Raw genomic sequence first — 14,438 nt, 5'->3', positions numbered from 1 at the left:
ATTTATAAATATTTAATGCACACATTAAGATCATGGTGGAGGGTGGCCATTAGAGTTCTCCAATAAAGAGGCTCTCACGATGATTGAGTGGTGTGGCAGAGCTAGTGGCTGGTTGCTGGGTACAGTGAAACTTGCTGAGACAATATACTGTACCTCCAGCCTTCCTGCCAGGCTCCGGAGCTCGTAAAACTTGCAACAACTGAGCAAACTTGTCTTTATTTCTTTTCTTTTTTTTTTTTTTAATCTTACTTTTACCCTCAGAATTATTTTTCACAGTGTCTGTTTATGTTCTGTCGGTTGTTGTTTTTGTGATGACGGACAGTTTCCTTCGTTTCATTAATAGGGCAGTTAAGACTAAATAAACATACAGTTTGTGCAAGATTTTGCCATGGAATAACAGAGAGCGCAGCGAGCAAGGCGATAGATCCAAACCTGTGTATGTGTATCTGAAACAGATAATGCAATGTCAGGAAGCAGATGTGTGGCTATTGTTATCAGACACGTTGGATTATCGAGGGAATGATTTGGAGCGCAGGGCGATCGCAGCTGAAAATTAAATCGCTCTTTTGAGTGTATCTGTCCTTTGCGCTATCAGCAGCTCCTGGACTATCGGCCGTGCCGCGAGATCTGTGCATGCTGGTTGACATAATAAGCTGTGATATGCTGATTGCCACTCAGGCTGCCGTCGTTTAATTGTGCATTAAAGGCAGGGGTGGCTTCGGACAATGTTGCCTTGATGAGAAATTGACATTTTGTGACCTGCTCAGGATGCCAGATAAGATGCTCAGTTGTTTTTAAGGAGAACCACTATTCTTCCCTCAAACACTTCTATCCTTCTGTTTGACCCACTTGATGAGTATAGATTTCACAGTGGCCCCCCTTTCAGCGCTCAAACTATAAGAGGTTCAAAACGATACCAGCCCTTATAGACAAAGGATAACCTTGCTCTTTCAATGTATTGATTCTTTATTAACTAGGTGGCTTAATGCAATAAAATGAGGGATTTGAATGAGCCCCATTTGGGGTGCTTTGAATAAAAAGCTCGCACTGTTTATGAATGACTACAATGAACCTTTGAAGCACCACAGATGCAGGATACGCTGATACAAAGACCAGTAGGAATATGCAACAATGTCAGAGTGCTGTGCTGAAATAATATGAGTAAAGAGCTGTTTTCATCTTTTATGGATGTTACACTTTTCCACAGGTTTCAAACAATTATCTCTATGGCAAAGTCATGGCAAACACTACAACTTACAGACGAATCACAGGTTTGTCCTCAGAGGTTTCTACTGTCTTTTTTTCTTTGTCCTGATTGTCAGTTTGTCTGCCAGCCAAACTGTACTTAAAACTGAAGAAGTCCACAGTTGAGGAGCTATTGTGTTTTTACTGAAAATTTTAATAAAACATCACTTATTCATTTCTGTTTCCATTCCAAATGTTGACATTTTTAAATTTTCTTCCCTGTAAACACATGTAAGCTATGTGGCAGAGTCATAAGTGGTGAGTAAAAATGACTTCTATACATTCTACAAAACAGAAAAAAATACAACCACAGATGGAGTGTTTTTTTTATCTCCAAGGTTGTCCCTCATGCACATTAGTCTCTATTGGATCTTAACAACTATCATATGGGTCACAAACAATTTATTTGACAATACAACCAACAAAGTTTTCTCCAAAATGGTCTGTATAGATAATTTAAAATCAATATAAAAATAAACAATGAAGTTTGACTTCCCCTTTAAAAAATGGACAGAGAGTCTTGACGGAGTAACACAAATTTTTGAGGATACACATGAAATATATGCACATTGCATTTCATCAAATACAAAAAGAAAACAAATGAAGGCAACAGTTCTTGGCTGAATTATCTGTGCTGCATCACTATATTAAGGGCATGACGATTAATACATACATAATGAAAAGCAATATACAAAATTTCAGAGATAAATACATTATTTATAGTTGATATGTTACAAAATTTCCCTCAGTGAGCGCAAGTGTGTGTTTGAACAGAAATATGACAATGAACTACTATACTCCTACATTCTCAATGGATTTTAATTTTGTTTTTTTAAATGTTTTTTTGTTGATCTAAAAGAACATGAAAAAGACAGATGTATAAATATTTAGCACAAGTTTGGCAATATCACAATAGTCTACAATTTTTAACCACATATAAAACACATAAGGGAGTTGGAGCTAGAGGGGGGAGACTGCTCCTCATCAACAAGAAACAGACTTCACAGTAGCCTAGGAATGCATTAATATACAGTGCTAGCAAAAAAGTTGAAAAACATGGCAAAACACACTTGCTTAAAAGGAAGCTCTAGACATGGAAGTACATCATATTCATCAACAGAGCAGTGTTTTGTACACGTTAGTGTGCTTGTTGAATCGAAGAGGATTTTTTTTTTTACTTTTGAAGATGATTTCTAGCTACAATAAATTACAAAATTTAAGTTAAAATGCAGGAATGAAACATGATACATCCTTACCCACCCAGCCCCGCCCCTTTTACTCGTATTTGTTGTACTTTTATGATCAATTTTCTACATTATATATCTCATATATTTTCCAGTTGAAATTCAAACTGTCTTGGCCCCTGTGTATTTTTCTCACACATAAAAATACAAAAAAGTCACATTATAAAGACACACAACTGTTGTGAATCTATTAAAAGAGAGTTGAAACAGAAAAAACAATTTCTGAGGCAAACAAGTTCATTGGCAAATGTACTGTACATCAGTGTTTTTACTTTACAACCAGATGGTGAGTCCACAGAGTCCCTTCCAGTATTGAATGTGTGGTTGATTGGACATATCCGAGGCCGACGCACAACCCGACAGGTATACAAAATAAACCCTCCATCATCCCGTGTCCTCTTCAAGGGTGATAAAATGGAGAGAAAAAAAATAAACAAAAGAAAAAAAAAATCCCCACAGAAAAAAAATATTGTTCCTTGTGAAATCCTTTTTTTCTGTAGGTTGGTGAAAGTCATTTAAAAGAAAAAAAATCATTTCTTTCTTTTTCTTTTTTTTTTCTTCATCTTTAAAAACAGAACAAGCGGTTGACTATACATTACACCAGCGTTTTGCGGTGTGCTGAGGGAGAGAGAGAGAGAGAGGGGGGTGGGGGGTCCTCTGAAGTGGTAGTGTGTAGACTGGTGCTTGAGATGATGAAAGTGCATTTACATTGGAGGGACAACCAGGCCGGACATGGCTGGAGAAAACAGAGACAGAGAGGAAAAAAAGATTAATTTATTGGGGCTAAAACAGGCATGGATATAAATATGAAAAATTATTAAAATGTTGTAATTTACTGTGTGTGCATGTATGCATGTGTATATGCATGTGCGTGTGTGTGTGTGTGTGTGTGTGTGTGTGTGTGTGTGTGTGTGTGTGTGTGTGTGTGTGTGTCCAGCCAGCCATCTGACGGTGCACAAGTGCGTGAATGTATGCCTTAATGTGCCTGTTTGCGTATGTGCCTGTGAGTGTTTGCCGTGTCCACCAGCCTGCTGCTGCACGTCCTCCTAACAGGGAGAGTTTGAAAACCTCCCTCCTGCTCTGACATTTCAGCCCCCAGCACGCCAGTCTTGCTATGTGTGATATTTCTCCTGGCGTTGGGGTAATGGCAAACAGTGGCCCAGACTCCCAGGAGACGCGGCCGTGGTGACGGCAGAGCAACAACACGGTCACTTCCCACAATGCCACAATGCTACAGTACTAGACACTCCTCAGACTCCCCTCAGATTCCTTCTATCGCTTCCTCTCCTCCCCTCATCTCTTTATCCTCAACTCTCCCAACACTCTACATCGCATTAGTTCCTGCATTTCCACATTCCCCAAGTCGTGCCTCTGCGTCATTATCCAAGAGAGATTAGGCAAGATCAAAGGTAGCTTCCGTTATTTTACCAGGACCATCTGCTTAGGATATCATTAGCAACTGTACCTCACCCTGAGAGTTTATATATTCAGTATTTTCACACGTTTTAACAATTAGGCAACTAGTGAAGTGCTGGGATGATATATTATTATATTGCTCTGAGTATATTTGTAGAGTCATGGTTGAAATGCTTTTAAGTTTGCCAGCACAGATGATGGCAAGGCATTGCTCATTAATTTCTGCACAACATGTATTAATAAGTATGAACGTGTAGCAAGATGAACTTTAATTTCCCACTTCATTAAGCCCAATGTTATTAATCTTGGGGCACACACTACGGCTAAGCTTGTTTTCAAAGCAATCATGTTGGTCATGACACATGCACAAAACCTAATAAACATAATTACTAAAACAATTCTGGGAAGGTCTTTTCCTGCGACATCAGAGGAGATCATTTGTATGAAAGGGCAACAAGGATGTATGTTTGCATGTATGTGCGCACAGATGTGAGACGGCGCTTGCAGTCCTATACTTGCGTTTCTGTGTGTGCGTAAAGAGATGCTCTGTGTGTGTTTGTGTGTGTGTGTGTGTGTGTGTGTGTGTGTGTGTGTGTGTGTGTGTGTGTGTTTGAGTGTGAACTGAAAGGTGTAAATTGGCCTGTCAAAATGCATATATTTGTAATGATTAATCCCTCACCAAACCGGACAGAGGCCTGAGCAGCGGTATCTGACCAGTAGTCCGTAGGGAAGGGATGAGGGGGTGAGGGGGGCTCACCTTGCAGTCCGTTGCCGTTGGCGCTGGTGCAGGAGGGGGGTGGGGAGGCCTGGGGTCGGACCACAGGGGCGAAGGCGCTCTTTTGTTTAACTGCAGAGACGATAGGGGAGGAAAAGAGAGGAGGGGAGGGTGAGAGTGAGAACGTGCTGTGAGTAGTGCTCGAGAGGGAAAGGGCAGTTAAGGTAAGGCTGGGATAGTATTTCTGCCAGGGGGGATACACGATCAGTACTCACAGGCCCCTACCATCAACATCTTGTCCGGTTGAACAAATACAGGTGGCATACGGCGAAATACACATAAAAATGAGTATTTCTCCTGTTCTGAGCTACATGTGTGTTCTCCGAAGTACTAAAGCTAAACAAGCCTCCGTGAATGAATAGTAATATATTATCACCATCAATAATGTTATAACCCTGTCAGAAGTGATTCATAGAAGTGAAAACGAATGTGGGAGCTGGAATTAAATCAACAGCAGCTTAGTGCTACTACAGCGTGTGATAGTGGCAAGCTACTCACTTCCATATGGGGAGTTGGCAGAGGATCCGTTGAGGAACCCAGGGGAGCTTGGCACTCCCAGGTTCATACCGGCATTGCCGTAGCCATTCATGCTGTTGCTGACGGTGTTGTAGCTCGACTGCTGCGGGGTGCTGCTGGAGATGTAGCCCCGGGGGGACACGCTGCTGGTGTTCCGGCTGTAGCCCACTGAATAACACAGGTGGAGGATGGAGAGGGGAAATTCATTCATTCCTTCCCTTCTGTACAGTGTTTACCAGGGAAATGTTCACTGATTACAGTAAATGATAATGGAAATTTGCTGCTGCAATCAAACATTTTTATATCAGCACATCCTGCAGATGCCAGTTTATTAAGAAAAGAATTTGGCTCTTAATTGGACCCTTTAGCTCCCTGTATTGTTAGCGAGGATGGGGGCAGAGATCCTGGCGTTCAAAAACAATTTTTTTTTTTTTTTTTTTCTTTTCATTTTAATGAATGAAAAAAACAAACAAACTGAAATTTAACTATTTCTCATGCTGCAAACTCCCCCCTTTGGAATTCCCTCAAGGACCCCGACGGCTCCCTGGACCCCACTTTTGAGAACCACTGAGTTATGGAGCTGTACCCTAAATCACATACCTTGGTCATTCCCTTGTGACTCAGACACATTGACTGCTAGCTGGCTGCTGAAGGAGTTGACTCCCATCATGCCGTGGGAGGCTGTGTTAGCGAGAGAGGGGATCTGGTTGTGGTTGCGGGGAACGCTGTACAGGGCCTCAGCGATGTCAGCTGCCCTCTTCAGAATGATCTCCTGAGAAGCAAAGAGAAGGCAGAGGTTTTGTTATTTATGTTTTTTTTTTTTTTTATAGCTTTGCTTTTGCTTTGATGCACGGTTCATGGCTATATGGTTAACTCACAACGCATGTAGCCTACATTGTTCCAGATATAGTGGTGAAAATACCCTTTGGTGATACTATACAAAATTTTCAATGGTTTCTTATTTAGCAGAGGTATAAGCACGCAGGAGCGGCTGCGCGGATACAGACCTGATTGTTGTGGGGCATTCCATACAGGGCTTCAACGAGATCAGCCGCCCTCTTCAGTAACACCTCCTGATGAGGAAAACAGGAAGAGTAAATGTTAAGAGCCGGGCAGATTATGTGCGAGTTGACCCCAGTTGCTTCTTACAGTAACAAACAATATCACAAACAACATTACACAGCAGGGTCGTGGAGATACTTAGAAATGTTTACGTATTCAACCGCCTAAATAAACGCCACCCTGATTTAAGAGGCACGAGTGCTGCATTTATACAGCACTACCACTTTGCTCCTTCCAACCATGCAGAGCAGTGAATAATGTTCCCTATCTTAATTAAACTGGCATACTCCTTTAAAAACAACACCTCACCCCTGATTCTGGGCTTCACGTTTGCTCCGGAGTTCAGCGCCGAGTCCCCTCTCTTCAGAACAATAAAGTGAATTAGCTCTGGGTTAATCTAGTTCTGTTGTAATGACATTAAGGAATTTTTCAATTAACCTCTTTGACTGGCTGTTGCAAAGGACTTCACAAATGACTTCCCATCCAGCAAGAGCTGGGTGCTTGTGCCTTGGGGACACGGATGCTCAGGATGTGGTCTTATCCATGTCTGCATGCTTGCCCCCGCTTGACAATGCGGATTAGCTGTGTTGCTTTGGCTCTTAACACTGAAAATGAGTTGGCCCCGGATCCTGTTCCCCCCACTCTGTTTTGGGCTTTCAGCTAGGTGGGGTTTGGCCCGTTTGTGTGTCTTTATCTGCTCTTTGAATTCAGCACTTACAATTAAATCCCTCTCAAGCAACCAGACTGCTCTCTTTGTTTTCTATAATACAGAAGGCAATATGCTCTATGAAAACCCTCTCCTCCTTTTAGAGTGCATTTAATCTGACAAAGACAAGTTGCAGACATGGCTGTTGCGTGTGTTTTTAAAATGCTCGCTTGTTGTCACCTGCTGTAGAGCAGAGATTTGTCGACTGTGCTGTTAGAACCCTGGTTAAAAGCAATGCAAATCTGTCACCAGAAACATCTCAGATGGTGCTTGTTTTCTTCCCACATTCGCTATGTTTTCTTTTGCGGGCCTCGGTAATTTGTCTGAAGTGTTCCATCACTTGGCAATAGCAGTGTGGGATTAAGACGGCAGCTGCCGTAAATGAATGTAAACACAGCCTTCGCGCCTTCAAACAGCGGCCTCCAAGACTTGGCCTGCATTTCCAAGGCACAGCGTATGTAGTGTGCTCGGAGTGTGTGTATGGGCCCTTTCATCCTGAGGAGCATATCTACCACAGTCCTTGATTTATCAAGATGAATCACTGTAGAAGCCACTTCCAGCGTATGCCATGCTCTCTTATAGAAACATATCGCTTAATCCACCCCACGTTACCGGATGGGTGGCTCTTAGAATGGGCATTTACCTCTGAAATTGGTGTGTATGCTCAACGTTGCATGCATCTAGTTTGCATACAAATAAAGAATTATGGTTGTCGTGAGGCAGGTAGACTAAATGAGAGGACCAGCTGTCTTGATGTGTTCTCATCAGGCAGAACAGATTTCTCTCTCTCTTGCTGAGTGAGATAAAGTGGTTTTCTTTCTTTTTGTCTGCAGTTAATAATTACCAATAATCTATTCTATCATATTTCAAGATCTCCTACATGGCTCTCAATTTTAAACAACAATTAAAGCAATTAAGACTGTCGCGTTCGCAAGCCATGTTTCATTCTCTTTAAAACGTCCTCTCCCTCCTTGTCCATATGGTACTTTGCAGCAGTGACATAAGGACAGCTTGGAAAAAAGAGAGAAAACGATATTGCCTCTCATCCTTAATCTGTCGTTTACCGCGTGGTGTCTTAACTAACCAAGCTCGCTCGCAAGGCTATGCTTAAGTGGCAACCTAGTCATATCCGAGGATGATGAGAAGTGCTGCACCCAATCAAGGAAGAAGTTTGTTTTCTTCTGACGAGACGCTTTCATGCGTATCAGCTCACGCTGTGAATACGATTAACACGGAATAGTGTTCTGAGGGCATTTCCATGTAAATCTCAATACTACTCCAGCATAAGTGTAATTGGCTTTCTTGTCATGGAGACATATCAGAACACACCATGTTAAATTGAAACAATTAAAGGCCTCAAATGATTTCTGTTGTTCTGTGACAAATGCGTGACAGATTTCTGCTATTGTTTGCCTTGCTTTGCATAAAGGTCTCGTGTTCAACAACTGCTTAAATGGGGCTGCTCAGATGACAGATCACCTAAGATTTAGAAGCTGTTTTACATTATTGCAGAGCAAAGAAAAAAAAAAAAAAAAGAAAGAGAAAAAAAATTTGAGAAAGCCATAACAAATGATGTGTTATAAAAAATATCTAACAATAAGACGACGTGGTCTAAAACAGCCGGAATGTGATTCTTCAAGCACTAGATTAACATGGATGTTGTATTTATATTATCACAGTTAATAAAAGAGGGCCTAGGTTATGTAGCTTGGAGTGCTAATGCCATTATAAAACTGTAAGGCAATTACTCTGTTAGCTCTAGCCTGAGGTAATGAATGCATTTAGAAGCATAGGGCCATTAGATGAAGGTACTTCAAAGAGCACAGGAAGAGAGATTCATTTAAATACATGGGTAATTGCTTGACATGAACACATTTGTAATATTTTCTCCTTGTGGATTACACAAAGAATTGGAAAAGAATGGGCTTATGCTCATTTTGGGAGGAAAGAAAAGAATCCAAAGCAATCAGCTTAATAATAAAACAATATTGAGTTTCCACTTTTAATTTCATAATGAATCTAATTTGTTACAGAAGAGAGAAATTGAGTGTGATATAATGTGATATCCAGTCTATTTGTCCATTACTGCCAGAGGGCACAAAATGGTATTATAAATTGTCTTTTTTATATTATGAATAGAAAATTGTTTTATAACAAGATCTTAAAAAGGAGGGTGAATTCCAAAGTCTCTCTTCACTTAACGCGATGCCCGCAAACCAATCTCCTTTCTCATCACTTGACTGCTCACACTTATTACTTTCATATTCACCCTGGACTTTGCATTGAATTTTTATATCTCCACTCCTCCCACAGGGTCAGACTGTCATCTACGATGTTGTCTTAGAATTACGAGGTAAACTTCAATCAGAGGCAGCTTCCCCCCTTTTTTTCTCTGTGTAGCAACAATATTAGCGTGCATCCCTTGCTATCCATGAGCACTCCCATATTGGCTTTCTGTCTCCTTACAATTACCACGTGTCTTACTGGTCCCAGGGAGAAGGCTGGTGGAAATCAATAGCGCAGTAATATTATCAACTGGAGGGTGAAGTCATGGGAAGGGGGGGTGGGGTGGGGGGGTAGAGGCGGTGAGTGGGCTTGGTGTCGATTTGCCTTTCCGCTAATGCACACCGCGCGTCCTCCAGCTTTATCTTCTTTTTATAGAGTCTCCCTACCTCACCTGCACCCTGTAATGGCTGTTCTCTATATGCCGTTTCTGTTCTCATTCCAAATGTACATGCCAGCCTCAGCACGCCGCGGGCTGTTTTATTGGGAATGTGCTTTTGACCCCGAGAGCTGACCCTCAGATGGCAAGCTTAACAATGACGAATCACTTGGTGGGATCATTTACATGCCCCCTGAACCCCATATTTGGGTCCATTAGAGAGCAAATCAAATATTTATGTTGTTTATTGGAAGTGCAGGGTTTCATCTCACTCTGTGATTGTTTCATGCAAAGGCTGGGAGACCGTGCTATATTAAGTATACGCACACCCAGGAAACTAATCTTGGGTTCAGTGTCAAAACCTGTCTCACAGCCAACGACGCTTTGTATCCAAGGAACGAACTAAGGTTTCTCTGTAATAACGCTGTGTTTAACATTGTTGCTCTCTTTGTTCAAAAGATGTGGACTTTGCAAAGACACTGTGACTTTATAACATAGAAACAGTGAGCGCCTAGATTGACCGGTGACGCTGGAGGAGACAGAGAGAGCCATGTGGATATTAAAGGTAAGTGTACTTTACCTTTTAGTCTACGTTTACAGTTGAAATTAGAGTAACATTTCATGTCTGGGTGTTGTTTCCTGTCTCCACAGGGACCGAGTCTAATTGAAACACTTCATATACTGAACCAGGGACTAGCTGTGATGTTCCATTTCTTCACATTGCCTTGGTCAAACGTCTATAGCTACCACACAGTCTGTTCTTTATTAAATTGTCCGTTGGACGTTAATGATATTGCTGTGTTGCATGCTGGGATTTAATAGATAAGGTCTTTAAAGGTTTTACAGTATTATTAAAACTCTGAGGTGGCCACCACTTCACCGCATGCCGAGGGGTTCTGAATGTACTAATCAGTCATATTATTACACTTGACACATCTGGAACGTCAGTCACAAAAATGGTTACTGGCAGGGTAGCAATTAGTGAAAACACACAGATAGATTTTATCAATAGGAAATGGAAAGAGTAAGAGAATCAAAGGGAATGAAAAGAATAAAAGAATCAAAGAGTTTCTGCAGGGGAGGAAAAAAAAAAACCTGTGCACCTTAGTTTTCATGCTCAAGTCTTTCAATATGGCAGCCTATTTGTGTGCCACACCACTGTGTCTAAAACTGATGAGGCTTTCAACTCCTTCACCCAGGTTCAAAAGAAAACAATAAGAAAGCCAAAGCATAATAACATGCAGTCTTTGTCTATTAGCTGCAGTAAGACTAGGGGGTTTACGGCACAGGGTTCTGTAAACAAAAGATTAAACCAAATCGAGCTGCAGAAAATGAAAGGAAAACATGAGTGGGGTAATGAGGGTGCAGACGTCGTTTCTGACCAGATTACCATCTCCACAGACTACTGGAGAGGAAAACGCCTGATTGAGCTATTTTACCACACAGAGAGTTTACGCCTCTCTCCACACACAAAACCAATACCATTACCACGCTGGTTAGTGGGTAAGCCACATATGTGAAGCAAAGCTGTTACGGTTTGGGGTCACAGCGCTCTGCTTTGATGGTAATGTTGTTTTGTTTATTTGTCACATTCAAAGTATTAAGGCCCTATAACCCAGACAGCTCTGTCTCTTTTGCCGTTTGCTGTATTTAAAAAAAAAAAAAAATTATGCTGCAGGGACACCGTACTGACCTTTGGTAACCTCTCAGGATCGCCGGGGTGTCTGGGGATGACCTTCTGCAGCCTCTGGAAACCATAGTCGATGGTTGGCTCATTCAGGGCTGAAAGAGAGAAAAGGAAGGTTGAAAATGAGAACCATTTCAGGACTAATTTTGCCAGAGAGAGGAAAAAAACAAATTGAGAAATCTGTTAGAGTTTACAGTACAAAAGTCATTTCAGAATGCCTAATTTCAAAGAAACCTCAGGGGTGAGGGGATGTTTTATGAATCATCAGCGGCTCCGGGGGGAGGGGGGGGGCAAGTGAAGGAAAATGACAAGGGTTCCTCTGACACTTGTGTCACCAAGTGTTATTCCATTAACAGCCATGATGCCCTACATCAGTCTGAGAATCCTTCCGAGGAGACCCTCCCCCTTTTTATCTGCTTGAGAATATTGACTACAGCAAACTACATAGCGGGGGTCTTTTAATCTAACAGAGCTTTAATAATCTGTGAAAGGCTGTCCACACATTGATCTAGTGTAGGTTGCTGTCATTTCACCCTTCTGCACCAACTGTACTGCAACACTGGGCCCATGAAATACGGCAGCAGATCCCATGCAGCCATTAATCTCTCCCACCCCTCAAATAGTAATCTGGGGCATGAGGCATATTGGGCGATGAATCAGAGGCACAAAGTAAATGAATCATAACCCAGACTTTGGTGAGAGCAGGGCGTTTTATGTCTGACAGTCCTAATGGGTAATTGAAGGCTTCCTTACAGCTCCGCCTGATTCTAAACAATCATGTGTACACTCATAGGCAGGACAAGGCGAGGGAGGGAGGGCAGAGGAGAGAAGGAGGGGAGGAGGGGAGGAAAGGAGGAGAGCAGTGTAAAAGGGGGAAGGAACGACTTAATAGAGAACATCACTTCTCAATGTAGATATCATTTTCAGGAGAGTAACTCCGCCGAGCAAGGCGCTTCATAAATCAATGGCTTTCTATGGAGACTAATAAGAGCTGCCTGCCTCTATTCATTGTTCAGCCTGTAATTTGGCCCATCACTCATTACTCAGCATGTAATTTCAGCATTAACACCGCACAGCTCGCTGAACCTGCTGAACACCAGAGAATGTGAAAGCAAGCGATCGCCCCCCCATACACACACACACACACACACACACACACACACACACAGACGCAGGCAGGCAGGCAGGGCCACTGAAGCACAATCCAGGCAGTCACGGCAGGAAACTGAACATTTATGTTTCTTACTCTTTCTTTTGTTCCCTCTCATCTATGTACACATGCAAGCATGCTTACACACAACCTACACGCAAACACACACACAACACACACACACATCCTCTATCTACTCATGCATACATACAGCAGTCATGTACTCACACACATGCGCCACTTCTGCCAAAACCTGAATACAGTAATTGCCAGCTCGACCGTGATCAAACGGAGCAATTATGTGTTCAAGCATGGACAATGCAGGGTGCTAATCGATAGCAAGGATCTAGCTTGCAAATACAGTGGTATTCAGCCTCTGCTGCCCGGGCACACCTGAATAAACCCACACGCCACGACAACATACACTGCTGGAAATCTGATTTGACATGTCATCATGCGTCCTGAAACGACAAGGGTCTGCTTTGGAATGTCGGGGAACGCCATCTTCTCCTTAATAAAGGATTGATCTGCGGTATTGATCGTACATGACAAGGCTGTAGCGAGGAATTTGCCCCCTTTCTTTTGTTATTTCCACCCCCTTTCTTATCTATGCACTCTGGCGGTCTCATACATGTGTACATGTGTACACACAGGAGCATGCATATTGGCGTGTGTGTGTGTGTGTGTGTGTGTGTGTGTGTGTGTGTGTGTGTGTGTGTGTGTGTGTGTGTGTGTGTGACTGCACGTGCCCGGCTGAGAGAGTGTATGTGCATGTCAGCCCTGCCAGACCCCGCTGCTCAGTGTGATGTAAATTGTGTATGTGTAAAAAGCACTCCATAATCAGGCCATCCATCATCAGAGGCTGTCAGTGGGCTCTCTCAGGGTGATACATCACGCTCTCCTGTCCTCTGCCTCAGCTGGGGCCTACACAACCCGCCAGGCATGCTGGGAACACAGCCGGAGAGACGTACAGTACAGGACAAGACCTAGGTTGGGCGAGGTGTTCTGTTTGATGTTCCTTTCCAATGATAATGACGCCTTACTGTAAAAGCAGACCTAAGAATTATGAATGTGATTTGGAGGGTATCCTGTAGTCTGAAAGAACAGTTTTTTAAAAAAGTTTATGTACAGTATTAAATGCTTTCATACGGGGAATCAAGTATGGAATCAAAACTGTTATTTACACTTGTCTCAGCCCGGGTTTAAAACATGGCTCAGTGTTCTGCAGTTGCAGTTAAGCGTCAGGCATGATCTCCACATGTCGACATGTCGCCGTCTCATCTATCATGGAGATGATCTTTGTAACAACCCCAGCGTAATGAAATTGGTGACACAGACTGCCATCTGCTATTGATTTCATGCAAATGCTTTTGACAGCTGATGGAGACTTGCATTAGCGCTAAACGGTGCTGTCAGTTGATGAGTTGACAGTTTTGTAGTCATAGCATGTACACTGGTGCAGACAGACACAGACAATGTCAATAATCCTGTAAGAGCTGCTGATGATATATACTGAGCACTTATATTCAATCTGGACAATAAATGTGTTATGTGTGTATTCATCGCGTTGCTCCGCACATTTTTTCTTCCCAGGAAAGATTTTCTTTCATCTGCTGAGCTTTTACAAGAATCATCGGGACTGCTCCTCTTACTTTTTCTCACACCACACACATTGACGGCGACCTTTTCCTCCCCTTTTACTCCCACCTCCTCACCCCGTGTCTTTTTTAATCCTTGGCACATCATTATGTTCCAACTTCACACTCTGTCGTAAACTTTACTCTCCTCTAAAGATATAATGGGCAAATCTAGCTCTGCGATGCCCTCGCATGACTCCATGCATGCCAAAATCAGTTTGGCCCTCCTCGTCCTTCCAACACAATATGGTGAAGGAACGGGGGGGCTGAGGGTGTGGAAGTGCATACCCCCGCCCCCCCACCCCGCATTACCCCTCCTGTAAGGGTTCTCAGTCGCT

The 14,438-nt window shown here is 42.6% G+C and overlaps 1 protein-coding gene across 8 annotated transcripts in view; it reads right to left on the bottom strand.

The window, feature by feature from the left end:
- Nucleotides 1–1,378: 1,378 nt before the first annotated feature.
- Nucleotides 1,379–14,438, bottom strand: part of LOC111649545 (transcription factor COE3) — a 68,775-nt gene continuing 55,715 nt past the window's right edge. For 4 of the 8 annotated variants that reach the window (XM_087172010.1, XM_087172011.1, XM_023399294.2 and 1 more), the window contains exons 11-16: nucleotides 11,320–11,408; nucleotides 6,204–6,269; nucleotides 5,797–5,968; nucleotides 5,179–5,364; nucleotides 4,585–4,752; nucleotides 1,379–3,225 (exon numbers count right to left, since the gene is read on the bottom strand). In XM_087172010.1, the coding sequence (XP_087028136.1) occupies nucleotides 3,194–3,225; nucleotides 4,585–4,752; nucleotides 5,179–5,364; nucleotides 5,797–5,968; nucleotides 6,204–6,269; nucleotides 11,320–11,408 (713 nt within the window). In that variant the 3' untranslated portion in view covers nucleotides 1,379–3,193. The remainder of the gene's footprint in view (nucleotides 3,226–4,584; nucleotides 4,753–5,178; nucleotides 5,365–5,796; nucleotides 5,969–6,203; nucleotides 6,270–11,319; nucleotides 11,409–14,438) is intronic. The other 4 variants (XM_087172012.1, XM_087172013.1, XM_023399297.2 and 1 more) reach the window with 1 other exon arrangement.

The sequence above is a fragment of the Seriola lalandi genome, unplaced genomic scaffold (assembly GCF_002814215.2).
Source record: "Seriola lalandi dorsalis isolate HSWRI2012SDOR001 ecotype SW California unplaced genomic scaffold, Sedor1 jcf7180002051200, whole genome shotgun sequence".
In the NCBI taxonomy this organism is placed as follows: Eukaryota; Metazoa; Chordata; class Actinopteri; order Carangiformes; family Carangidae; genus Seriola; species Seriola lalandi.
Note: the sequence above shows the minus strand (reverse complement) of the source record. Positions and strands in the feature narration are given on the sequence as shown.